General features: G+C 43.5%; 1 protein-coding gene across 20 annotated transcripts in view; it reads left to right on the top strand.

Annotated features, from left to right (window-relative positions):
- Positions 1 to 26,956, top strand: part of TRRAP (transformation/transcription domain associated protein) — a 135,680-nt gene that overhangs the window by 42,814 nt on the left and 65,910 nt on the right. For 12 of the 20 annotated variants that reach the window (XR_004265030.1, XM_032266562.1, XM_032266565.1 and 9 more), the window contains 13 exons: positions 2,336 to 2,536; positions 5,184 to 5,335; positions 8,392 to 8,591; positions 10,548 to 10,765; positions 10,887 to 11,084; positions 11,230 to 11,490; positions 12,809 to 12,970; positions 15,137 to 15,233; positions 16,708 to 16,829; positions 17,230 to 17,400; positions 22,821 to 22,889; positions 25,655 to 25,708; positions 25,845 to 25,865. Coding sequence is in view for 19 of the 20 variants with exons in the window: in XM_032266562.1 (XP_032122453.1) it covers positions 2,336 to 2,536; positions 5,184 to 5,335; positions 8,392 to 8,591; positions 10,548 to 10,765; positions 10,887 to 11,084; positions 11,230 to 11,490; positions 12,809 to 12,970; positions 15,137 to 15,233; positions 16,708 to 16,829; positions 17,230 to 17,400; positions 22,821 to 22,889; positions 25,655 to 25,708; positions 25,845 to 25,865 (1,926 nt within the window). In the remaining variant the exon portion in view is untranslated. The remainder of the gene's footprint in view (positions 1 to 2,335; positions 2,537 to 5,183; positions 5,336 to 8,391; positions 8,592 to 10,547; positions 10,766 to 10,886; positions 11,085 to 11,229; positions 11,491 to 12,808; positions 12,971 to 15,136; positions 15,234 to 16,707; positions 16,830 to 17,229; positions 17,401 to 22,820; positions 22,890 to 25,654; positions 25,709 to 25,844; positions 25,866 to 26,956) is intronic. The other 8 variants (XM_032266576.1, XM_032266579.1, XM_032266573.1 and 5 more) reach the window with 4 other exon arrangements.

The following is a 26,956-nucleotide window of genomic DNA, read 5'->3' as shown; positions in this document are numbered from 1 at the left end:
TCTTAGGCCTTCTCATCATCCATGAGAAGGCATACAGCCCAGGAGAGACACACACAGGGTCAAAGCCACAGGAACCACCACAGGCCTCCAGGTGAAAAGCATATGACCAGCCTCTCGCAGTCCCATCATTCAGCTGAGGCCATTAAAGCACAGCAGGAAGGCGTGCTTGTTCCCAGGACTGCGCCCTCCTAAGGACACCCAAGGGTTGGGTGGGCCAGGTGGAGGGTGGATTCGGCAAGGGGTCTTAGACCACCTTTCTGACAGTTATTAAAGAGAAGCATGTTTGAATGTACCGGGACATAAGAGAAATTGGAATTTTGCTTGGTTTAGAGAAAGGTACCAAGATTTTATGTTAAGGAATATTGCTAGACATGAATATTTGGCATTGTTATGGGAAGTGATTTAAGAAAATAGATTTACAGCCAGGCGTGGTGGCTCACACCTGTAATCCCAGCACTTTGGGAGGCTGAGGCGGGCGGATCAGTTGAGGTCGGGAGTTCAAGACCAGCCTGGTCAACGTAATGAAACCCCATCTGCACTAAAAAGAAATAACAAAAAAATTAGCCAGGGATATGGTGGGGCACCATATCCTGCTCAGGAGGCTGAGCTACTCAGGAGGCTGAGGTGGGAGGATTGCTTGCTTCAGGACCTGGGAGACGGAGGTTGCAGTAAGCCAAGATTGTGCTGCTACACTCCAGCCTGATTGACAGAGTGAGACTTCATCTCAAAAAAAAAAAGGAAGAAAATAGACTTACATAGTGAACTGTAGTAATTTTTAGGACCTCTGATAATTCAGATGAAAAAATGTGGAGAAATTTAGAGTTTTTTTGGGATAGTTGAATGTGCATGTTTCTTTATTTTTAGAGATGGAGTCTCGCTCTGTCACCCAGGCTGGAGTGCAGTGGTACGATCTTGGCTTACTTCAGCCTCTGCCTCCCAGGTTCAAGTGATTCTCCTGCCTCAGCCTCCCAAGTAGCTGGGACTGCAGGTGCCTGCTGCCATGCCTGGCCAATTTTTTTTTTTTTTTTTTTTTTTGAGACGGAGTTTCACTCACGTTACCCAGGCGGGAGTGCAATGGCACAATCTCGGCTCACCGCAACCTCCGCCTCCTGGGTTCAGGTAAATCTCCTGCCTCAGCCTCCTGAGTAGCTGGGATTACAGGCACGCACCACCATGCCCAGCTAATTTTTTGTATTTTTAGTAGAGACGGGGTTTCACCATGTTGACCAGGATGGTCTCGATCTCTTGACCTCGTGATCCACCCGCCTTGGCCTTCCAAAGTGCTGGGATTACAGGCTTGAGCCACCGCGCCCGGCCGACTGGCCAATTTTTACATTTTTAGTAGAGACGAGCTTTCACTATATTGGCCAGACAAGTCTTGAGCTTCCTGACCTTGTGATTGGCTCACTTTGGCTTCCCAAAATGCTGGGATTACAGGCATGAGCCACCGCGCCCGGACGAGTGTGCGTGTTTCTTAAATGCAGGGTCCATGTTAACTTCTTCCCAGTAGTCCTGTAATGCAGATGCCTTTGTGATCATGTTTTTCCTTTAACACCCTTTCTGTTGTAAGATTTGAAGTGCACAAGACAATTGATACCATGTTTGTAAGCTATAAAGCTTAATAAATAGACTTAACCTGAGAAGTTGCCATCCCACCCAGGACTGGAACCTCACCACTAAGTCGCATCCACCTGCATGCTCCTCCCCACCCACTTTTATATAGCACGTGCCTAAACAAGATACTGCTTAGTTTTCTTGCTTGAGAGCTCTGCACCACTCATAATACGCTACTGTTTATATTCCAGGAGCATGGGTGAACATTTATATTTACACATTTACTTTATAAGGACATAAAATTTTCTTGTAAGAATACGCAAATTAATAACGTTGGTTTCCCCAAAGAAGGAAGAACTGTGTGTTTGGGGACAGAGGTGGAAGGAAGGATTGTTGCCAAGCAGTGTTTCATCACTTTGAGTTTTTTTTTCGACACAGTCTTGCTCTGTTGCCCAGGCTAGAGTGCAGTAGCTCAGTCTTGGCTTACTGAAACCTCTTGGGTTCAAGTGATTCTCCTGCCTCAGCCTCCCAAGTAGCTGGGATTGCAGGTGCCTGCCACTATGCCTGGCGAATTTTTTTATATTTAGTAGAAACGGGATTTTGCCCTCTGGGCCAGGCTGGTTTCAAACTCCTGACCTCAGGTGATCCACCCGCCTTGGCCTCCCAAAGCGCTGGAATTGCAGGTGTGAGCCATTACGCCTGGCCCCCCTTTGAGTTTTTATCCAAACCTTGTGAAGGCGTTACCTTAAGAGGACCTTAATGAAAGCACGCTGATTTTTAGGCTCTGTGGCGCACCTTACGCAACCCTGCTGACAGCATCTCCCACGTGGCCTACCGTGTCCTCGGTAAGTTTGGCGGCAGTAACAGGAAGATGCTGAAGGAGTCGCAGAAGCTGCACTATGTTGTGACTGAAGTTCAGGGCCCCAGCATCACTGTGGAGTTTTCCGACTGTAAAGCCTCTCTCCAGCTCCCCATGGAGAAGGTAAGCTTGGAGCCTTGTGACAGTGTCCTTTCGTTTTAAGCCTTGTGAAGATACTATGTTTCAGTCTCTGTGAAATTATTAATTAGGCCTGTGTGTTTTGTGGAGGCAGTTTCTGAGTAGAACCAGATGTATCAGATGATCAGCCTGGTTGGCATGGGGAACTTTCCTAACACCAGGAGGCCAGCAGAGGGGTGTCACCTGAGAACTTGGGACTCCGGAGCAGCCCCGTCTCCTGGTGACCAGGAGGAGATGCCAGCACATCCCGCCGTTAACTGCATCCATTCTGACGCCCGCAGGCTTACTGAGAACCTGAGTAGAGTCCATGCCTGTCTCTGTTTGCAGCCACACGCAGTGCCTCACTTTCTCCCAGTCGCCATCCAAATGCAGCTTGCGCTGTCTCATTTCTGGCTCTCATTCCACTGCTGACAGTTCCTGGGTCTCTCTTAGGCCCGTTGGAGACTCTAGTTTTATTGTGTGAAAAGCAGACAGTGCCCCCGCACCCTGCTGGAGTGTCCAGCCCACTGCCGTGTCCTAGTCCTGTGTCAGCATCATCTGGTTGTCACATTGGCTTTTCCCCGACTCTGTCACCAGCCCTTACCCCCATGGTGTCAGTACTTGTTTCCATGTCTTTGCAGGACATCATCTAGCGGTTGTGTATTGGGTATTTTTTTTTTTAAGGATGTGATGGTAGCCTTTTGAATGGATCTGCCTGAGTTGGGCGTTTCAGTAAGCTGGCTGCCTGCTGGGGTCCTGAACCTCTCACAGATCTGATCTTCAGCCAGCATTGGTGGCCTCCCTCCCTTTGCTCTGGCTAATTCTGTCTTGCCCTGTTGCATCGTGGTGTAGCACTGGGCCTGTTTACCTCTGTAGAAGACATGTGCCCATATAGTAGCTTCTGTGTTCATAACTAAACATTGGGGAGGGAGATGCCAGTACAGATAAGCGTCACTCTGGACTTGTTTTCTGTCATCATCTCACTCTGCCTGTCCCCCCAACTTCCTCAAGCCTGCGCCTCATCCCCAGTCCTCCCCAACTCCCACCTGATGAAGCACTGTTCCCTCTCCAGCCTCAGGGTGGGTGCAGTCTCAGCCTCTAACTCAAACCTTTATCCATGTACTTTGCAAATGAATGCAACTTTCCTCCTAAGAGAATCAGATGGCTCAAATTCTGTCTTTTTTTGAAAATAGTAACATCCTTGTACCCGCAGTAGTTTCCCACATCCTGGTAATTTCCTTGAGATAAAATTCTGCTTGCTTAGCTGCATCCGTGATAAGGTTAGTATTAGTAGTGCAAACTAAAGCGTCTTCTGTTTGACTCTGTATAGACTAAGAGCTTCCCTCCCCCACCCCACCAAAATCCCTTTAGAAGTAGTTTTGCCCCAAAGCAGCTGAAGTCTGGAAGAAATCAGGTTTTTGCAGAAAGGTGTGAGATAGGACCGTAAGGGTCCAGGCTCCCTTACAGAGGCTCACCGTGGTGCCTGCCAAGGCCTTTTTTCTGAGCAGGACATCCTGCTGGCCTGCAGGCGGGTGTTGGCTGCAGCACACCCTGCAGAGCTAAGGAGTCCATCGGTAAAGGGAAAGATTAGCATGGCCAAGCCACACGCCAGTGAGTTTCCATTAAACCATTCTGTGCTTTTGGAGCCCTTGGCAGTCCTTGATTCTTTTTGGCAGGTAATTGGCTCATAGGTTATATTGATTCTTAAAAATAAAATTTTAGAAAGTATCATCATTTGTGACTGTTAACTGACCAGATCCCAGACAGTTCCGCAGTACCGCAGAAAAGCACAGACAAGCCAGAGTTCATCCGGGTAGGAGCTGTTGTCATGTTATGTGCGCTGTGTGTCTCCGAGCCTGGCAGGGCGGGAGGGGAGGGCCTCTTTCCCTGTCGTCAGCCTCTCCTGGTTCCTCACACAGGGTCTGGGTAAATTGTTAACAAAGATTAGTTATTTGATGTATATGTACGTAATTATTGTTAAGGTGAGCATCTTGGCTGTTAAAGGCTTCAGATTACTTTGGTGTGTGATTGTGTCTTCACTGCTATCTCAGTCAACCCCATTGGAATGAATAGAATAAAAATGTGTGCGTGTAGTTATGTAGGCTTTCTGAAAAAAATGATGTAAACCTTTTTCTTTCTTAAAGAGTGAGTTTAGTAAAAGCTTAAGAACGCCGTCTTTCAGTTTCGAATCTACACACAGCAAAGTATGCTTTGCAGAAAGTTCATTATTATTATTAGGACCTTGATGAGTGTGTGTGGGTGAGGCAGAATCTGGTTTAACCCAGCAAATCTACCACAAGAGGCTCTCCGAGTTCACTTAGTTTCTGTAATCTGCCATTGGCTATTTGAACATGAAATTGTTCAACTCCATCTTGCATTTTACTTTGAACTGTGCAGTTATTTATTTTATGATACTTCTACCGCCTCTTTTGGAAGCTTCATCTACTGAATACCTGTTAGGCTGCATTGGCCCACTGTGTTCTCTTCAAAAGCAAATACACATGAAGCTAGTGCTGTGGCTTAGTTGGTTAAGGCACCTGTTTAGATATATGCATTAAGAGTCTTCTGGGTGCTGCAGATACTTTCAGTGAAAGCTTTTTACAATCATGTAATTTTGAGCACAAACTGCAGTTTCTTTGTGTCTTGATCATAGGCCATTGAAACTGCTCTGGACTGCCTGAAAAGTGCCAACACTGAGCCCTACTACCGGAGGCAGGCGTGGGAAGTGATCAAGTGCTTCCTGGTGGCCATGATGAGCCTGGAGGACAACAAACACGCCCTGTACCAGCTCCTGGCACACCCCAAGTATGTCGGCCATTTCCTTCCTCGTGATTGGGTGGATCCGGCTTTAGGAATTGGGGCTCCAGAGGGGCTCCCAGGTTTCCTGGTGCTAGGAGCAGACTCCTTTAAGTCCGGCAGATGCCATATTATCTACCTACTCCTCCTCCTTGGGGCCTTAGAGAAAATGGAAAAGAGAACTGGGTGCTTGAGAACCAGAAGGCATCGCAGTTGTCACCTGCCTTTATTGTGTCTTGTCACCTCCTCTATTAGTTTGTAAGCATGAAGAAATCAAAGGTCATGTCCCTTCTCCCTCCCTTTGTCTCACATTCTGTCCACAGCAGCTGACATCTGAAAGGCATCCAGTGGACCCTCTGCATTTTCAGTTTGCAGTGATTTTTCTCCAAATATTTCTTATGATGTCTGTATCTTGCTTTTATCTCTTGAGACTGTGCATGACCTTAATGTAATGATCTTTTGAGGGAACACATGTATACCATCTTTCTGCGTTGTAAGTTTCAAGGGATGGATTTTTCTTGTCAATTTTCACATTCCTCGCAGCATCAGAAGTGATGCTGAGTTTATGGTAGGTGCTCAGTTGTCTAAAGGACATTGAAGAGAGAGAGAGGAGTCAAGGTAATCGAATGCACAAGGAAGTAAAGCAACATGTGTAAGAGCCAGCAGAACAAATGAAAGGCAGAAATAGCTGCACAGGCTTCAGGTGTTAGGATTATTAGAACTAGGTTGACTATGCTTAGAATGTTTAAATTAATGAAAGAGAAACTTGAAAATATCTCTAAGAAATAGAAACCCAATAAATATTGCCCAAAAACTTTAGAGAACCTTTAAGAAGTTGTCAAATACTTATCTAGAATGCATGCAGAGAGAGAAAAAGATGGAAAATTCAATAAAGAGAGTAAGAGACATGAAGAGTAGAGGGAAATAACATCATTTACTTGAAACCCTGAAAAAAGAGCAGAGAGACATAATGACTGAGAATTTTCCAGAACTGATGAAAAAGTTAGTGCACAGATTCAAGATGTTCAGTGAATCCAAAGCAGGATAAATAAAAAGTAATCCACATAGGCAAACTGTAGCGAAACAACTACAAATCGGAAACAAAGGAAAAATCTTAAAAGACGGCACAACAAAAAGATGACATTCAAATGAATGATCACTTGGAAGCTGTGAAAGCCACTGAACCATGGAGTAAATCTTTAGTCTGAAAGAAAAGAATTGCCAACTTAGAATCATATATCTGGTGCAATATGACACATGAATAAGGATGAAAGATGTTTTCAGATAAAAAAAGAAATCTGCCATCAGCACATCTTCAGTGAAGAGCATTCTAGAGGATGAACTTCATTCAGACAGAAAGTTTCTCTATGATCTCTATGGAAGATCAGAGGTGGGAGAAGGAAAAAGCCAGGAAAATGACAATTCGTGACCAAATGTGAATGGGTTGCAGCTAAAGTGATATTCAAAGGGAAACTTACAGCCTTGACTAACCATAATAGACCGGAAACCAGCTACATTTTTAAATCATAATAGACTGGGAACAAGCTGCATTTTTGTCATCTGGCAAATACACAGAATGTGGCAGATGGACACAACCCAGCTATGAAAAGCGGGGAGCTTCAGCCAGCATGGGCGTGTCATCTCAAAAGTCATGCCGAGAAAACGAAGCCAAACCCAAGATTGTTACGTGATTTCGTTTATGTGAAATTTGTAGCAAAGACAAAGCAGAGATTGCAGATCAGGGGTTGCCTGGGGAGTAGGAGTGGGGACTGATGTTTTGGGATGAAGTTTTAAAATTGCATTGTAGTGATGGTTTACACAACTGTACTCATTTACTAAAACCCACTGAACTGTATAATTAAAATGCATCTATTCCATGGCCCATGAATATACCTCAGGAAAGCTGTTAAAAATCAGCATAGAAAAGAACAAATGTTGAAACTTGAGTTAAAAGTCAGAAAAAGTAAACAAACACAAATGCAGTAGAATGGCTCAATAAAGCCAAAGTTGGTTCTCTGGGAAGATCATAAAATTGAAAAGCCTCGGTCGGGCACAGTGGCTCATGCCTGTAATCCTAGCACTTTGGGAGGCTGAGGCGAGCAAATAACAAGGTCAGGAGATCAACACCATCCCTGGCCAACATGGTGAAACCCCATCTCCACTAAAAATACAAAAATTCGCTGGACGTGGTGGTGCATGCCTGTAGTCCCAGCTACTTGGGAGACTGAGGCAGAAGAATCACTTAAACCTGGGAGACAGAGGTTGCAGTGAGCTGAGATCGCGCCACTGTACTCCAGCCTGGAGACGGAGTGAGACTTCGTCTCAAAAAAAAAAAAAAAAAAAAAAATTGAAAAGCCTCTTGTGAGACTGACGTGGATTAAAAAAGAGAAGGCGTTGTTAACCATGTTAGAAATCAAGATCTGTGAGGGCCAGGCCACAGTGGCTCATGCCTGTAATCCCAGCACTTTGGGAGGGCGAGTCAGGTAGATCGCTTGAGCCCAGGAGTTCCAGACCAGCCTTGGCAATACAGTGGCACTCTGTCTCTACCCAAAATACAAAATAACCCAGTCTCTAAATAAATAGATTAAAATTAAAAAAAAAAAAAAAAAAAAAAAAAAGGCCAAGCACAGTGGCCCATGCCTGTAATCCCAGTACATTGGGAGGCTGAAGCAGGTGGATCACCTGAGGTCAGGAGTTTGAGACCATCGAAACCAGCCTTGCCAACATGGTGAAACCCCGTCTCTACTAAAAATACTAGAAAAATTAGCTGGGTGTGGTGAAGGGCACCTGTAATCCCAGCTACTTGGGAGGCTGGGGCAGGAGAATCATTTGAACCCGGGAGGCAAAGGTTGCGGTGAGCCCAGATCGTGCTACTGCGCTCCAGCCTGGGCGACAGAGTGAGACTCTGTCCACGTGTTGCTGAAATTAAAGCAGAGAAATGACCTTGCCCAGGCCTGTCTGAATAAGAGGGAAACAGGTAGATTAAAAATTTAAAAAGAAGTCCTGGTGGAGTCATCAGCTCAGGAGATGGGTGTTGTGATGCCGGATCTGATTTTGTCTTTCAGCTTTACAGAAAAGACCATCCCCAACGTCATCATCTCACATCGCTACAAAGCCCAGGACACTCCAGCCCGGAAGACGTTTGAGCAGGCCCTGACGGGCGCCTTCATGTCCGCCGTCATTAAGGACCTGCGGCCCAGTGCCCTGCCCTTCGTGGCCAGCTTGATCCGCCACTATACGATGGTGGCAGTTGCCCAGCAGTGCGGTGAGCACGGGGACATGGTGGGGCACGGGAGTGGTTATTTCACTTCTTTGGGTGCTTTGATAACTTGCTCAGGACATTTTATTGTTCCAGAGAAGCTGAGTTTGGCTGACTAGTTTTCAGCTTTTATTTTCTCATTTTCCATTTACTACTTTGGTAATTGGTATTTCAGTGGTGGACGCTGTATCAGCTTGAAAGTTATTCTCTACCAAGATTTGTCTGTAAAATAGACCCAATTTAATAATACTTCTGTGTTCAAGCACTTTTGGACATGCGGCTTGTGAAACAGTTTGTGGTCACACTCACTCCTCGCCTTCTCCTCTGCCTGGCGGTGTTTTCCAAGGCCAGCCTTGCCCTGCCTTCTCCATCACCTGCTGTCTCCATCACCTGCTCTCTGCTCCCTAGCCCACTCCTCGCAGTCTCTCTGCAGTGCCTGTTTCTGCTCCCAGGATCCTATTTCTGCCGTTCCTCCTTCCTGGAATGGCTGCTCACCTCCACTTCAGTGGCTCTCATGCTGTTGGTGGTGAAGGACCACTTGTATTTGTTCATTTTTATTTCCAATCCATTGTAAGTGATGTCTTTGTAAAAGACAATAAAAATGTCATGACGCTGCCAGTTGCTACATAAGTTTCTGAAAACTTACCGTCAACTTTGGCATTTCCTCCCAGACCAGCCACAGTTCGTCTGCAGACACCACTGGAGTAGCACTGCCCAGTTGGTGTCCTCAAAGCCCCTCACCCTTAGATCAACCAGCACAGCACATAGAACTTTCCCTTTTTAACTTTTCTTGGCCTGACCGGTCAGTACTGTACAATTTAGCACATTGTTTCTCACTGCTTCTTCTATATTAACATTGTCTCTCTGGCAAAACTAAGCTTCTCAATAACTTCAGCTTTGGAGCTGGGTACATCTGAGGCATTACCTAAAAATCCTGTGGCCGACTGTTCTCTGCCATAGCTGGGTGCTGTTGCTTTTTATTGTTAATTGTATATTAGGAGTATCTGGATCATATTGGCTTATTTAATAATTTTTTTTCAAAGTGACGTCGTTGTGGTTGTCTTTTTTTTAATTGTTGTTTTGTGTTTTAGACAGAGTCTTGCATTGTTGCCCAGGCTGGAGTGCAGTGGTGCAGCCACGGCTCACTGCAGCCTCAACCTGCCATGCTCAAGTGATCCTTCCACCTCAGCCACTTGAATAGCTGAGACTACAGGCGTGTAACACCACGCCCAGTTAATTAAAAAATTTTTTAAATGGAGACATGTCTCATTATGTTGCTTAGGGTGGTCTTGAACTCCTGGCCTCAAGTAATTGTCCTGCCTTGGCTTCTGAAAGTACTCGACTTATTTAATTATAAAAGTGGCATGAGCCACTGTGTCTGACCCCTGTGGTTCTCATTTGGAACTAATATATTTTTGAGTTATGACAGAGAAATATGTGAAAATGACCCAGTGTATCATGGAAAACATTCAGGAAAATACGGCCTAAAGGCATATCAGACCACTTAATTTATACATAATTGCAATTTAACAGAAGTTGGTTTAAAATCTCAGTTCTGGCTTTTTTTTTTTTTTTTTTTTTTAAAGACAGAGTCTTACTCTGTCGCCCTGACTAGATGCAGTGACACGATCTCTGCTCCTCTACCTCCTGGGTTCAAGCGGTTCTCCTACTTCAGCCTCCTGAGTAGCTGGGATTACAGGCATCTGCCACCACACCGGGCTAATTTTTGTATTTTTAGTAAAGATGGGGTTTCACCACGTTGAACTAGGTTAGTCTCAAACTCCTGACCAATGATCCACACGCCATGGCCTCCCAAAGTGCTGGGATTACAGGCGTGAGCCATCATGCCTGGTTTTATAGCGTTTCTAATGTCAGGGAAAACATCGGGCAGTTTTGCAATTTGAGGTACAAGACTGTTTATGTAAATGAACTCTCACATGCCTTCCCTCGCTCTCCATTTAGGTCCTTTCTTGCTGCCTTGCTACCAAGTGGGCAGCCAGCCCAGCACAGCCATGTTTCACAGTGAAGAAAATGGCTCGAAAGGAATGGATCCTTTGGTTCTCATTGATGCAATAGCTATTTGTATGGCATATGAAGAAAAGGAGCTTTGCAAAATTGGGGAGGTGGCCCTAGCTGTGATATTTGACGTTGCAAGTATCATCCTGGGCTCCAAGGAGAGGGTGAGGAAGGGTTGAGGAGTGTCTTCTGATTTGGAGGGTGTGTGTGTACCTGAGGGTGGTCTTTCTAGGGTGGCTTAAGAATTGCAGTAACGTGTTGTGGTTGGTTCATTTTCCTCCCCAGGCCTGTCAGCTGCCCCTGTTTTCTTACATCGTGGAGCGCCTGTGTGCGTGTTGTTATGAACAGGCGTGGTATGCAAAGCTCGGGGGCGTGGTGTCCATTAAGTTTCTCATGGAGCGGCTGCCTCTCACTTGGGTTCTGCAGAACCAGCAGACCTTCCTCAAGGCACTTCTCTTTGTCATGATGGACTTAACTGGAGAGGTAGGTGACGGGGGCCCCAAACCTACCCATGCTGTTTCTGAAATGGTTTCCTAAAGAATAGTTAGTGTAAGACCCTTCTGCAAATATGCTCTCCTACCAGCGTGGTGACTTTGATACTCAGTATCATTGGAAACCTGACCCGCAGGTTTCCAATGGGGCAGTCGCCATGGCAAAGACCACTCTGGAGCAGCTTCTAATGCGGTGTGCAACGCCTTTAAAAGATGAGGAGAGAGCTGAAGAGATCGTGGCCGCCCAGGAAAAGTCTTTCCACCACGTGACACATGATTTGGTTCGAGAAGTCACCTCTCCAAACTCCACTGTGAGAAAGCAGGCCATGCATTCACTGCAGGTGTTGGCCCAGGTCACTGGGAAGAGTGTGACGGTGATCATGGAGCCCCATAAAGAGGTGAGATTTCTGTCACCAGAACCGAGATAATTTCAACAAAACTTTTGATAATTTTTTTTTTTTAATTTGAGTTGAGATGATACTCCATTTATAATTTTGTGTCGGTGACACAAAGTACAGTCATCTGTTGTTATCTTGGGGGGTCTTGGTCTTGGTTCCAGGACCTTGTGTGGGTACCAAAATCTGGGGATCTCTCTGATGTAAAATGGTGTGATATTTGCATGTAACCTATGCAATCCTCCATTTACTTTATTTATTGATTTTTTATTTTTTAATGCTTTTTTATTTTCATTTATTTATTTTTTGAAACAGAGTCTTGCTCTGTTGCCCAGGCTGGAGTATAGTAGTGCAATCCTTGCTCACTGCAGCCTCGAACTCCTGGGCTCAAGCTATCCTCCTGCCTCAGCCTCCTAAGTAGCTGGGACTAAGGATGCATACCACCACACCTGGCTAGTTTCTTAATTTTTAAAAAAACTTTTAAAATTCTTGAAGGAAATTATCCTGCCCAAAATGTCGTTTTCTTCTTTTCAATTTAAAAAAAATTTTTCTAGCTAGCTACTTTTTTTAAAGATGGGGGGTCTCACTCTGTTGCCCAGGCTGGCCTTGAATTCCTGGGGTCAAGCAATCTTCCCACCTCAGCCTCCCAAAGTGTTGGGATTACAGGTGTGAGCCACTGTGCCAATCTTTAAATTTTTATGGGTACATAAAAATATGTATAATCTCCCATATACTTTCAGTTAGTTCTAGATTACTTGTAATACCGAATACAATGTAAATGCTGTGTAAACAGTTGTTATCTTGTATTAGTTTATTTGTATTTTCTTGTTACATTATTTTTTATTTATTTTGTCCTCAAGTATGTTTCCTTCTTGCTTGGTAGAATCTGAGGATGTAGAGCCACAGACACAGAGGGCTGGCTCTACCATTGTGCCTGCTCTTTATGACTTCAGATATGCAAAAAACTGTACTTATAGTTAACGGGTGTATCAGCGATTGTTAGACTAAAGAGACTAGAAGCTTGCTTTCCTGAGTCTTTATAGCACAGTCTGGTAGTTTTATTCTTGTTTTGTTATGGTTTTGTTTTTTGTTTTGGATTTATTTTTCTTATTAAAGAGAGGTTAGCCTGTAACTTTAAGAACTAACATATCTTACTTACATGCCTCTCCAGTTCCCAGGTTTTCACATGAAACATATTTCCCCTTCCCTAATTAGAAGATACCTGTAATAACTTTGGATCTCACACACGGTTTTTGAATTTTCAAAAAGTGTTTGCATCCCAAGGGGCAGCTGGTGAGTGGTGCCTCCTCGGCTTCCCCAGGTCCTGCAGGATATGGTCCCCCCTAAGAAGCACCTGCTCCGACACCAGCCTGCCAACGCGCAGATCGGCCTGATGGAGGGGAACACATTCTGTACCACGTTGCAGCCCAGGCTCTTCACAATGGACCTGAACGTGGTGGAGCATAAGGTGTTCTACACAGAGGTAGGGGGGTGGTGGTGCGGAGTGGTGTGGATGGTGATGACGTGTGTCTGCTAGCCTGTCTTTGTACGCAAAGACTGGTCAGGCAGCATTCAGAGAAGGCTTGGGCAGGGACCCACAGGTAACCCACTGACACCTGGCACAGCAACCTGAGCAGGTATGTTGCATCTGGGCTGGGGCGGAAGGGAGGTGTGGCCAGCAGAGATGCAGATGTCTTCTGAGTTGTCTACAGGAAACCTTGCCTGAATTTCAGGCCTCAAGGTTGAATTTAAAGATGAAGCTGCACCCAGTTGCTTTAATCACTCATATCAGCTGGCCCAGCACAAGTGCCAGTTTATTACATTCATTAATCACTGAAACGTGCCGTGCCCTTAGTTCTGACAGCACCCCCTGAAGCATAGGGGTTGATCTGTTCATTCTCATTTTGAAGGTGTGGAAATGAAGGCTTAGAGTTTGCTGATTACCCAAAGCCACAGGGCAGGCGAGTTGGAGAGCTTGGGTTTAAGCCAGGACTGTTACATACAGCATGGTTCCTGATCACTGCACGGTCCAGTGGGTTCTTTTTTATTTTATTTTTTTGGTGGACTTGATTTGCCCTTTGACCCAAACATGGACCCTGGCAGATGGCATCTTATGAGTATTTGTCACTGTAAATGTTCCAGTGTGGGGTGATATTAGACTGACAAACAGGAATGAAACTGTAGATGTTGCCAAATTATAAGCAAAATTCTTAGAATACATTAACAGTCTGGTGATGAGATACAATTTAAATTTTTTATGGGACGTGAGTCATACATGCAGAAGCATTGTTAGAGTGTAACGTGGCAAAAAACAGAAGAAAGCAAATTCTTCCAGGTCCACACTGTCTGAATTTCTGATTATGAAAATTTACCTCTTGATGTTTTATGGTCCTGTTTTTGCTTGGGCATATGGTCATAGGATCATATGGTCTGGCTCTGATCTTTATACCTTATCATTTGTAAAGCTTGACAGAAGGTCAAGATGTTTAGGAAATGCATAACTTCCCTTGGCTGATGTAGACAAATGTGTTTTAACCTGCATGGAAAACTCCTCACTGCACTTAAGACCAAAGCCTGGCAGTATTGAGGGCATGAAACTGTGTCTCTTAGTGCCCTGGCTGCATCAAAACGCGTGCGGATCTTTTGAAAAGCATGGACTCTAGTCCTTTCCCTGGAGATTCAGGTTCAGTTGATTTGGGTGAGACCTGGGAATCCACTGTCTGAAAGCTTTCCAGGTGATATGCTGTGTGGGGGTTTTGTTTTGTAGTTGTGTCTGTCTCTATCTCTGTCTCTGTCTGTCTGTTGGTCTGTCTCTCTCTCTCTTTCTCCCCCCCATACTTGAGCACATATATACACAAGTGTTCTTATATATGAGGAGAGTATTTTTGAAGGTTATATAAGGCCCTAGCAACAGTGGTTTCCTCTGGGCAGTGGAATGGGATGGGTGGCTTGAAGTGCTTTTCACTGTATGTCCTTTTTCTTTAAAGTGCTTTAAATCTTTTACCAGGTTGAAATCTTTTAAGGGAGAAAAAAAAAAAAAAAAAAACAGCAAAAGCCTATACTAGTTTTCCAGGATGTAATTAAAGAGAAGGAGGAAATAGTGATAGAGCATCATATCTGTTATTTAGACATTAGATATAGAAATATCTATTTGTGTGGTAAAATGGCTGGAAGGGTAGCCAGTGGAATTCCCAGTGATGTTCAGCTTCCTGCTTTACGCTTTTCTGTACCTGAAAAGAAAAAAACTGTGTTCACTTAAATATTTGAATTCAAACCCATCTGTTTTTTGAACTTTGGCCCGAGGCACTGGGGAGGCTGATCTGAATCAGGAAGAGATGGCCCCACCATCATGGGATTTGTAGTTAGATACTAAGTGACCCTCTGTTTAGAGGAAAAAACTTTATGGTATCAGAGTGGGTGAGAAAGTGTCTTAAGAATTTTTTTCACTAATAAAGTAAACTGAGTTTAGCTTTAGAGTAAAGAGGCTCATTCATATTTTGATACTTAAATTCTTGAGGGTTTGAACTTAGTTTGTCAGTTGTTAGTTGTGCTGAAGTGTGTGTGGAAGATTGCTGTGTTCTGTTATTTGCAAGGTTATTATGTCTTCACAGGAAGAATGGGCTAAATGAAATTGTTTTCTCTTTTGCAGCTGTTGAATTTGTGTGAGGCTGAAGATTCAGCTTTAACAAAGCTGCCCTGCTATAAAAGCCTTCCATCGCTCGTACCTTTACGAATTGCAGCATTAAGTAAGTTAATGAAAATCAACAGGGTATAAAAGTGAAAGGAGACTGACCACAGGGGAGCTCTATAGAAAAGAAAAAAAACAGTGGCCTTTTTTTTTGTTGTCTAAGTTTTACGACTTTTTGTAGTCTTTTTAAGATGAGATAAAATTATTTTTGTATGTTTATCAAATTGTATAATGAGATGCCATAAAATTATATGTATTGTTAGGATTGAAATAATTTTGTGCTTTACAGTAAACTTTGTTGTTGAATCAGACGTTCTGGTTTAAAAGATTGTTGTATCATTCATATGGGGTCATTTCTATCAGAATCAGCGTATATATAGTAAGGAACACGACAGCCTTAGAGGCTTCTCATGACTCAGGCATTTGTGAATCCTGCAGTCTCTAGGCTGTCACTGGGAAACCTCAGTTATCATTGTCAAGTGCAGGAGTGATACAAAGTTTAGGAAAATAGACTAGATCTGTACTGCCTGACATAGAAACAGTCATTTTCTCTTTTGGAGGAAGTGAATACAAACTTTTGTACTAATACAAACTTTTTTAGTTGACTCTCTCTTGCTTTGTTGATTTTTATGCTCTTAATAAAGTATTTCCAGAATCTTCCTTGAGTTTGAGGTGGAGAGCTAAGAGGCAGACCATAATACCTGAGCTAGAGGATGGGGGTGGAGTGTTCCAGACAGGGCAAGCCAAGGCAAACAAGGGGAACCGGGGTGACTGGCAGCTTGTCACTTCTCCTCTTAGGGTCCCTTCTTTGGGGACTTCTCCTGTGCCTCTTTCCCATTAGCCACTCTGGGTGCTAGTTTTGCTAGAACGAATATTAATTCTCACCTCATATAGAGTATTGAGGTATGTCTCCTTCCTTAAGAATATTTGCATTTTGAAAGTCGTAAAGCCTTTCACCCTCAAAACTGGGTAGTGAAGAAAGGCTGGGCTGTGTGTGTCAGTCCTTTGCATTGCCTGTCACCAGAGGTCAGGAGACCATGCCATCAACCTTGTTCAGATGGGACTACCCTGGGGCCTAAACCTATGAGGGGATCCTGGGATAGGGGTGTCAGTAGGGTCTCTCTTCTTCCCCGCAAAGCCATTCTTTTTATCTGGAGGGATAAGATTTATCATGGCTTTTCTGGCAGGCTGAACTTCACTCTTAGATTTTACTTAACATGTGGATGGAAGACCATGCATTCTTTTGTCTTTCTCAAGGCCAAATACTAGGAAAAAGAGTTCGTGGTTCATATTTTTTGTTGGTTGGTAGGAGCCTTTAGAAAAGAAAATTCAGCCAGGGGCAGTTGGCTCTTACCTGTCATTCTAGCACTTGGGGAGGCCAGGGCAGGAGGATCCCTTGAGGCCAGGAGTTGGAGATCAATCTGGGCAACATAGCAAGACACCTTCACTACCAAATAATAAATAAAGAGAAGAAAATTATTTGGGTATCTTTCCGGTTAATAATGAAATTGTCTTGATTTTTCTCCCTGAAGATGCACTTGCTGCCTGCAATTACCTTCCTCAGTCCAGGGAGAAAATCATTGCTGCACTCTTCAAAGCCCTGAATTCCACCAATAGTGAGCTCCAGGAGGCTGGAGAAGCCTGTATGAGAAAGGTGAGAGAGAGAGTGAGTGTGAGAGAGAGAGAGAGAGAGAGTGAGTGTGTGTGTGTGTGTGTGTGTGTGTGTGTGTGTGTGTGCGCGCGCGCGCGCGCGCTCTGCATTAAGAGTTCTTTCTATTGCTAAACAATGTATGCCTGAAAGACTTTAGGCATGTGGCTATTACACACTAGACTATAATAAGTCTACACCTGTTTGATAGTCATACTGAATTTTTAAAAATATTAACAGTAAAGTCTTCCTCATTTCATCGTAAATTTATGAAATAGTATATGATTAATAATTCCATTTTCCTAAGGGAGAACAGAAACGTGCAACTAAAGTTGAATATGAGCTCTGTTCTATTATGACGTATTCTCGGTTGTCTATTTTTCTTTAAACTTTTCATTTTTAATAGTTTTTAGAAGGTGCTACCATAGAAGTCGACCAAATTCACACACATATGCGACCTTTGCTGATGATGCTGGGAGATTACCGGAGCTTGACGCTGAATGTTGTGAATCGTCTGACTTCGGTCACACGGCTCTTCCCAAATTCCTTCAATGATAAATTTTGTGATCAGATGATGGTAAGCCAAATGCATTTAAATGTTCTATAATAAACCTAAAAAAAATTATTTTTAAAATAAATAATGCAGCTGGACACAGTGGCTCATGCCTGTAATCCCAGCACTTTGGGAGGCCGAGCTGGGTGGATCACCTGCAGTCAGGAGTTTGAGACCAGACTGCCCAACATGGAGAAGCTCTGTCTACTAAAAATATAAAAATCAGCCAGATGTGGTGGCATGCACCAGTAATTCCAGCTGCTAGGGAGGCTGAGGCAGGAGAATCGCTTGAACTGGAGAGGCAGAGATTGCAGTGAGCCAAGACTGCACCACTGCACTTGAACCTGGGCAACAAGAATGAAACTCCATCTCAAAAAAAAGAGCATTAGCTGGGCCTAGTGGCACCCGCCTGTGGTCCCAGCTTCTTAGTTTGGAGGCTGAGGTGGGAGGATCGCCTGAGCATGGGAGGCAAAGGTCACAGTGAGCTAAGATGGCACCACTGCACCCCAGTCTGGGTGACAGAGCGAGACCCAGTAAAGTAAAATAAAATAAATAATGCCTTCAGATGGCTTAAAATTGAAAAGGTGTAAAAAGATATAATGCAGAGAGCCTCCTTCCCACCCTGTCCTCCAGCTACCCAGTGCCCTCCCTGAGACAGTCAAGGTTAAGACTTTATTGTGTATCCTTCGAAACGTTTTATATATATAGGAGGACATATGTGTGTATATATATTTTTTTCTTATAAAAGGAGGTGTAATATATGTATACACGATCCTTGCTTTTTCCATTTCACACCCATCATTTCATATTAGTATTCACCTTATGGCCACATAATATCTCATGACATGGACTTGCTGTCATTTATTTAACCATGGCCTCACTGGTGGACATGTAGATTGTTCCCAGCCTTTTTATTGTATACCATGATGCATTGAAAAACCTATTTGTAATTTCCTATGTGTTTATCTGTGGTGTACATTCTAGTGGTAGAATTTCTGGATCAAAACAATATGCATTTTAATCTTTCAACACCTTGTCAAATTGCTTTCCAAAGAAATTTTTACCAGCATACACTCCTGCAAAACAGATAAGCGTGTCTTCTTCCATACAGTCTTGGGTAAGAACATCAGAATTCCTTTGGGTTTTTGGAATTACCAGAGAAGTAACCATGCAGGTAAAAACCCATTTGACAGCGTTTAAAATTGAAATGTAAGCAGACGGAGGATTTCATCTGTTAGCTTTCTTTTGCATTCAGTTTTGCTTCTGGTAAATGGATTTATAAATAATAAACTTACGCTTTCATGGTCCGCCACTACAAATATGGATTTATTTTTCTTGCTTATTTTCCTAAGTAGGCTTTGACCATTTGACTTTTCTTTTTTTTACTGGAGTCTTGCCCTGTTGCCCAGGGTGCTGGAGTGCAGTGGCAGCACCATCTCTCCTCGCTGCAGCCTCCAACTCCCAGGTTCAAGCAATTCTCCTGCCTCAGCCTCCTGAGTAGCTGGGATTATGGGCGTGCACCACCACACCTAGCCAGCTTTTGTATTCTTTAGTAGAGATGGGGTTTCACCATGTTGGCTGAGCTGGTTTTGAGCTCATGACCTCAAGTGATCCATCTGCCTTGACCTCCCAAAGTGCTGGGATTACAGGCCTGAGCACCATACCCGGCCAACCATTTGGCATTTTAAGATACTGGAGCTACTTTTTTATTTTTGGTATACCTTTCCCCTAACTATAAATAGGAGTTTACATTTACTGATGGATAGATAATGTAGAGATTGCATTATGTAGAGAGAGAGAGAGACACAGGTATGGATACATTATGTGTGATTCAATGTATCACAGTGCATGGCAACATTGTATTTATCTACACGTGGAGTGTAGAGAAATATCTCATATATGAAAGACATATAGCTTTTTACCTCATCTATATGCTAGTTCCTTCATATCTACAAATACCTAAATAATGAAGACCCAAATACTTAAATTGTAAATGGCGCCCTAATAATACATTATAATTGAAAAACAAAGTATAATATGGAAGTGAATTGTCCAAATTGGAGACTTTCTCCTTAATATATTTCTCCTTCCAAATATATGTAATATGCGTACGTACCTATCAGTTTCCATGCATATATTTAGAAGAATGGCTAAAATAAATAGAAAAAGTTACATCACTTCCCAATCAAAGCACATCCTATAAACACTTTATCTTACATCCTGTGTTATAGCTGAAGTGCGTTTACACATGAGGCCCATGAGTCTGTACGTCTGTTCAAATGTCCTAACGCTTTTGTGTACATCTCCTCTTGAAAAGTCATCTGTCATTTCTTGCCACCTTTGCGTACTTGCTTGAAGCAGCTTTGGTTTATTTTTATTTTTGAGACAGGGTCTGGCTCTGTTGCCAGGCTGGTGTGCAGTGGTGCAGTCTCGGCTCACTGCAGCCTCTACCTCCCGGGTTCAAGTGATTGTTCTGCCTTAGCCTCTGAAGTAACTGAGTTTCAGGTGCCTGCCACCATGCCCAGATAATTTTTAAAATATTTTTAGTGGAGATGGGGTTTCACCATGTTGGCCAGGCTGGTCTTGAACTCCTGACCTCAAGTGATCCACCTGCCTTGTCCTCCCAAAGTGCCGGGATTACAGATGTGAGCCACCGTGCTTGGCATGTTTATTTATTTAATTTGTTGTTGAGACAGTCTCACTCAGTCACCCAGGCTGGAGTGCAGTGTTGCAGCCTCAGCTCACTGCAACCTCCGCCTCCCGGGTTCAAGTGATTGTCCTGCCCCAGCCTCCCGAGTAGCTGGGATTACAGGTACCCACCATTGTGCCTGGCTAAATTTTTGTATTTCTAGTAGAGATGGAGTTTTGTTTTATTGGCCAGGTTGGTCTTGAACTTCTGACCTCAGGTGAACCACTGTGCCTAGTCTGTTTATTTTTCATCTCCAGTCTAACCTTTCAAATGTGCTGTGAGCCAGGATTTTTTTTAGTGCCATATGAAGATAACTGCCTTAACGTCTATAGTTTCTCAGCAAGGCCGGTGGTCTTTCTGCTTAAAATAAATCACATGGGTTTTGTGTTAATGGTTCGTTAAGGTGAATTTTTCCTCCCTTTCCTGCCTTCTGAATGGTTGAAACTGGAGGAGTTTCCATACACACCTTTTCATCTAGCACCCACCTAGACTGAGTCCAGCCTGGACTTAACATTGACGGTGCCTTTATAATTAGTGGCTGAGGTCTTCCTGAATTACCTAGTGTCTGCTGTCCTCTGCCAGGGACATTGTAAGGGACACACTCATCCATACTTTGTCATGTTCTTTAGAACCAAGTTCAGTCACTGCTGGAGCTTTTGTTTTCCCGCATAAGCCTTTGAGTTTAATAGCTTAAGCCTTCAGCGGTATTGTAAGAGCTAAGACACCTTACTTTTAAGGTGGGCATTCATGGAAACAACCCTGAAAATTTACCTTTCTTTAAGAATTTTAGAGTTTTAGTTCTTACATTTAGGTCTTTGATTCATTTTGAGTTCATTTTTGTATATGGCATTAGATAAGGGTCCAACTTCATTCTTTTGCATATATTACTCAGTTTCCTTGTTTAAGATTGAACTACTTGGCATATGATTATGAAGTCTCATATGTGGTTAGTTGGTTTTTCTGTTTGTTTTTTTGAGACAGTCTTGCTCTGCCACCCAAGCTGGAGTACAGTGGCGTGATCATAGCTAACTGCAACCTCTACCTCCTGGGTTCAAGTGGTCCTCCTACCTCAGCCTCCTGAATAGCTGGGATTACAGGCATGCGCCACCATGCCCGGCTTATTTTTGTGTTTTTTAGTAAAGACAGGGTCGCAGCATGTTGGCCAAGCTGGTCTGAAACTCCTGGCCTCAATTGATCCACCTGCCTTGGCCCCCCAAAGTGCTGAGATTACAGACGTGAGCCACCAGACCCAGCCATGTGATTGGTAGTTTTGGATATTTCCTCATCAGACATCAGATGAATTTTATGCACCCATTCGTGTCACTTTATTCCATTGAGGGGAAAAAAACAATGTTGATGTGGCTGGCTGTTGTCTACACCTTTAATTCTGTTACTCTCATTTATGTCTTTGTGTAAGTAGCCATTCTAGTAAGGTGTAGGACTTATGAATTTATGTTCTGGTGATTAACATCCTTCAGGGAATGTTGTTGGTAAAATGTTGTTAGCTGAGTGCTTTGGAGAAATGTGTATTATCGTATGTATTTCTCAATGCCAGCGCTCCCTGGAACACTGACTGCGTGTGATGTCGGTGTTTCGTGAAGACCAGTTCATTGGCTCTGTAAGGTTGGGAAATACAGCCTCTCGAAGTTTGACGTGGACTATAAGGATGTTAAAGGCTCACGGAAGGCTTGTCTTAGAGAAGAGTGTTTAGGTGTCCAAACTGTTGTTTCTCATTCCTGTTTTACCATGGAAACCTCTACAGGCAGTACCTGTAGCACATGGGTGTTCTGAAGGACTGCTTTGAAGAATGCAGGATAATAAAGATGCAGCTGTTATTGAATGCTCTTGTCGTGGTTTTAGCTTTAAGCCCTGGACATTTGTCTGCCTGGTTTTGCTGGACACAGAGGCTGGAGCTTGGCTACCAGGTGCCTGGGTTAAGCTAAAGTTGGGGGTCTCTCTTCCCATGCACTTAAATACAGAGCCTCTTGCTGAAGCATGGCCCTCACTCTGCAGAAGAAATTGCTGCCCTATGGCACTCATTTGCACAGTCCCTGACCAAATGGGGTCCATGTTTATCTCACCAGCCCCTTCCCTTCGGTTCCCCTTGTGTCCACTGCTCCCCAGCCACTCTGGCTGCCATTCCTTCTCTGGTGTCAGGGCCTTTGTTTTCCTCTTCTCTCTGCTCCTCTGCTTCTGGCGTTCCTGCATTCTCAGCAGGAGGACCCTCACCCCCTCCTCTCTCAGCCAAAGCTGGTTCCTGTCTTCCTCTTACAACACCGTAATTGTAGCTATACACAGCAGGCATCTTTGTGTTTACCTTTTTTCCCTGTAAGACCACGGACGGCACAAGGACAGGGACATAAGGACAGGGATAATGTCAGCCCTTCATGTCTGTACCATGACACCCAGTGTGGAAGCCAACACATCCAAACCCTCAGTGAACGGCTGGGAAGCAAGTTAACGGAAGTAACGAAGTAAATTGGCAGGGCCTAGTATTGGAACCGCAGGAGTCAGGACGTTGCCTTTTGTGTCACAGCAAGGACAGCCTTGTTATTCTGAAACATGAACAAATGCCAGTTACTCTCATTGCTAGTTAGACGGTTGCGCCGTTTTAGTAATGTAAACCCTGCAGTTCTCACACTAAACACGATAGAAATTAATGATTACATGTAAGTTTCCACCAGAGAGCAATACGTTGGAATTGAAATGCACCTGTTGTGAAGAAGTTGTGTCTCAGAATGTATTTTTCCAACAGCAACATCTGCGCAAGTGGATGGAAGTGGTGGTCATCACCCACAAAGGGGGCCAGAGGAGCGACGGAAACGTGAGTGACTTGTTTGTTTCTGGGAAGGGCACCAGCCACCATGCTGGGTCAGTGCTAAAGCCGGGACAGTGCTTTCAGTGAAATGCCGGTCAGAAATCTAGTTTGACGTGATTCTAGTCCTTATAAATTGTTAAACACATTTGATTAGTGTTCTGTTTTGCCTTTCTTTCTCTTAATTGCTAAGCATTCCTTTTTTATGTTTCTTTAAAATCTCCCCTTTGGTTCACTTTAATACGACTTTTCTGTTGAGAATTCTGGGGGGCTTGAATGTCAGTATGTCAATTTTACTAGCTCTGCTTTAAACAGTGTATTTTCTAGCCTGTCCTTGGCAGCTGCTGTTTACATGGTGGTGCGTTCCTCAGCTATTGTTTCCATTGCTTTCCATCAAGGGGGTCAGTAAATGTGTTTAATCATTATTGCCTGATAAAACCACTTAGAGATTTTTTAGGACCTAAAGCCTTAACGGGAATGTAAGAAGGTATCCCATAAACACTGGCATGTGTGTGTTCAAGGTCTGAATCATCCACCCCAATTGTTTGCCCAGTCATTTGACTAGCCCTTCAAAGTACATTTGTATGGTTTTAAAGGAAAACCGCTTTAGGTAAATCTTTTAAAGTGTCCGATGTGGGTCATTAAAGACTTTGTCTCTTAAGAATGCATGCTTTCTGCTGTTTTAAATCTAATATTATTTGTATGTTTATTTTTACAGTTTTTGTTTTTAACTTGATGTCATCGCAGTGCAATTGCCTTTTCCTTGCGTTTCCTAACACCTAGTGAAACTTTACAGCAGCATTCCTGCTAGGGACTTCCTCATAGTTCCTCAGAGGCATAATTAACGTGGCTTTTTGTCCTCGTGTGCCTTTGCTGGATGTGTTCCATCCCAATTTGGATTTTTTTTTTTTCTGGCTTTATTATGCTTTGTTTTGACCATTGTGTGTCAAGGTGTTTTGTTTATGTAAGTCTTGTTTCCTACTGCTTCTAAACAGCCAAGTAAGCAAAACTAAGCCAGGATTTTAAACTTTTTAAAGAAGTAACATGCTACGCATGACCCTTTGGAAGGTTCGCTATTTATATATGCAGAAAAGACTCAGGAACTCTTCATGGAGAAGAGCAGAATATGTTAATGAGCCCAGGCTCCTGGAATGAGGAGCAGGTATCTCTGTGCTTCTCTCCCTCTCTCATCGGTTAGGTACTTCTGCTTTAAATTTTATATTTGTTTTTATAGTAAGCTGTTAATTTTCTGAAACTCAGTTCTAGAATAAACATTTTAAAAACCTAGTGGGTAGATGAACAACTTCAGTTGAATAAAAAAGATTTTATATAAAGTCCTTAACATGGCCTAGTAAAAAAAAAAAAAAATAAGAAAAAGACTTCATGAAAGTTTACAGCAGATGATTTGGAGATGGGGGCGCAGTTGTATAGGGGATAGAGTCGTGGGTACTGGGAAGTCCTTGAGCTCTTCCTTGAACGTTTTTATCATCCTGCGATTGTATTACTTGAACATCCGGGGAGGGTCCAGCTCTGTAAGGTTGTCTGCGTGTCTAAAACTCAGAGACCTTGGTGTTTTGGGGCCCAGAGACAGCCCACATGGCCATGGTTTAATCACCTAAACCTAGGGCCAGGCCGCATATTTTATGGATGTTACATAGGATGGGAAACAGATCTTGGAAAATAACTTGTTCCTGTTTGGCAGAATCCCCAAAGGACATTGCTCCATTGAGACACTATAATTGAATATATGCTAGATAGTTAACTAAAGAAATAAAGAAATAAATAAAAGCTGCCCTGGAGCTTTGGGGGTTTTTTTTGGTTTTTTTTTTTTTTTTGAGATGGAGTCTCTGTCACCCAGGCTGAAGTGCGTGGCACAATCTCAGGTCACTGCAGTCTCTGCCTCTCGGGTTCAAGAGTCTGCTGTCTCAGTCTTCCAGGTAACTGGGAATTACAGGCACTTGCCACCACACCTGGCTAATTTTTGTATTTTTAGTACAAAAATTACTGAAGTTTCACTATGTTTGGCCAGGCTGGTCTTGAACTCCTGACCTCAGGTGATCCACCTGCCTTGGCCTCCCTAAGTGCTGAGATTATTGGTGTGAGCGACTGTGCCCACCCTGCCCTGGAGCTTTGGATAGCCCTGTGATCAGAGCTCTGCCCCATCACTGTGTTTAGGAAGCTTCCCTTTTTAACTGTGAGCTTACAGGAGAGAACGCATGACCGCATTTTATGCTTGTTCTCTGCGTGTGCACATATACACACGTGCATGCACACCATCACACACAGCTAGTTTTAGGAAGACCGTGCTTCACATTACACGATAACTCAGTGTCCGTTGGGTGTTGTCATGGCCCAAACCACCTGGACCGCTTCTGACTGTAGCTGCAAAGAGGTTTTGTTATTTTTTAATATCTTAGCTCTTCATATAACATTTGAATTATTCACTTACGAAAGACTGTTTAAAATGTGCTTGCATACAACAAGGTCTTCTAGTTTCTCCCCTTTCACAAGAATCCTGAAGCCCTATTATGTAAACGTGCTGTAGGAAAGAAGTCCACTGTTAGACACTCTCTATCAGAAGGGCTGTGTTTTGACATCGAAGGTGAAGTTGTGCTTTTTGCTGTTGAGCATTTGTTAATTACTGTGTGCTTTCTGATAATTTGTGTCTTTACTGTCTTGTTAACCCCAATAACCCTTATTGTGTTTGAGTATATGGGAAGTTTTTATGTAAATAACATAAATAGAAAAAAGATGATTTTCCTCCCCATCCTCAGGAAAGCATTTCCGAGTGCGGGAGATGTCCCTTGTCTCCATTCTGTCAGTTTGAGGTGAGAACAACCTATTAACAGTCAGTTTCTGACTTGAAATGTGAAGAACAGTTTACCTTTTCTTTTCTTTTTTCTTTTCTTTTCTTTTTACCTTTCTGTTGCCTTTTTTCATGCTGTAATTTTTGTTTTGGTTCAGCCTGCCATGGAAGGGGTAGAGGTGAGAACTTGAGTGGAGTTGCAGGAGGGGGTCGTTGTCGTTGCTGGTTTTGCTGTGACTCGTTAGCTGTGCCGTGGTTCTGTACTGGACAGAGTGCGTTGTGCCCTTGAGTGCAGTGACCTGTATTGTCTGTCTGTGGCAGAGTTGTATCAGTATCATTGCTGTGAACTGTCTGATGCCAAGCATGTTTTCTGTTAGGACGTTTTAAGCAAGACTCATAAGTTCGTGTGAGAATTGCAATGTCTGAATTATATTTAAGACTAAATTAGATTTTGCGTTCCTAACCTCCATCTGAACACACACAGCTAGCAACCTCCTGAGAGGAAACTCACACAGAGTGTATTACATCTGCTAGACGTGGGAGGAATTATAGTTTCTCTTACACTACTGACTGCCCTGAATTTAAAACCTTACAGCTCGCTCACCCTACTCACCCACCCAGTCCCCTTCATCTCTCTTGCACACTCACCGCACACACACCACACACATTGGTGCACTCACAACATTGTGCAGTGTTGCACACACCCCGAGCTTTCTCCCTCATGTAAAACGGGGATAATGGCATCTGTCATTCCTGCCTCCCACCGGTGTTTCGAAGACCCAAAGAAGTGGTTTCTGTGACAGTGCTTTGAAAGTGAGAACACAGAGTATAAAAGTGCCATTTTAGAACATTATAATTTCAGGATGGAACTTACTCTATCCTAAGTCTTGCAAATTCTGTGGAAGAGAATTCTGGGGCCCATTTTCCTCATTTCACACCCATTTTCTGCTTTGCCTTTTGGTGTAAAGAAAAATTCTGAGAAGTCTCTCAGGTGCTGCTGAGAGTGAGGCCCTTCCTGACGGGTGCGGTCATCCCCATCTTACCCGAGGATCACAGGCAGCACAGCACATTGGAATACGTCCTTCCCTTGTGGCCACGTAGAATGCCTTTGAATGACAGGAGCAAAACTGGAAACTGAGGAGGGAGAGCTGGAACAACAGCAGGCCACCTCCTACTAAATACTTAGTACCAGAATTAGTTGTTTATATTTGTTAATATTTAGTTTCCAGGGTAAATACTTATGTGTTTTTTGAAGAACTTTCTCTGCTAG

Source organism: Sapajus apella, unplaced genomic scaffold, assembly GCF_009761245.1.
Source record: "Sapajus apella isolate SASKATOON/1434 unplaced genomic scaffold, GSC_monkey_1.0 scaffold159, whole genome shotgun sequence".
NCBI lineage: Eukaryota > Metazoa > Chordata > Mammalia > Primates > Cebidae > Sapajus > Sapajus apella.
The sequence above is the reverse complement of the archived record's forward strand: the minus strand, read 5'-3'. Positions and strand labels throughout refer to the sequence as shown.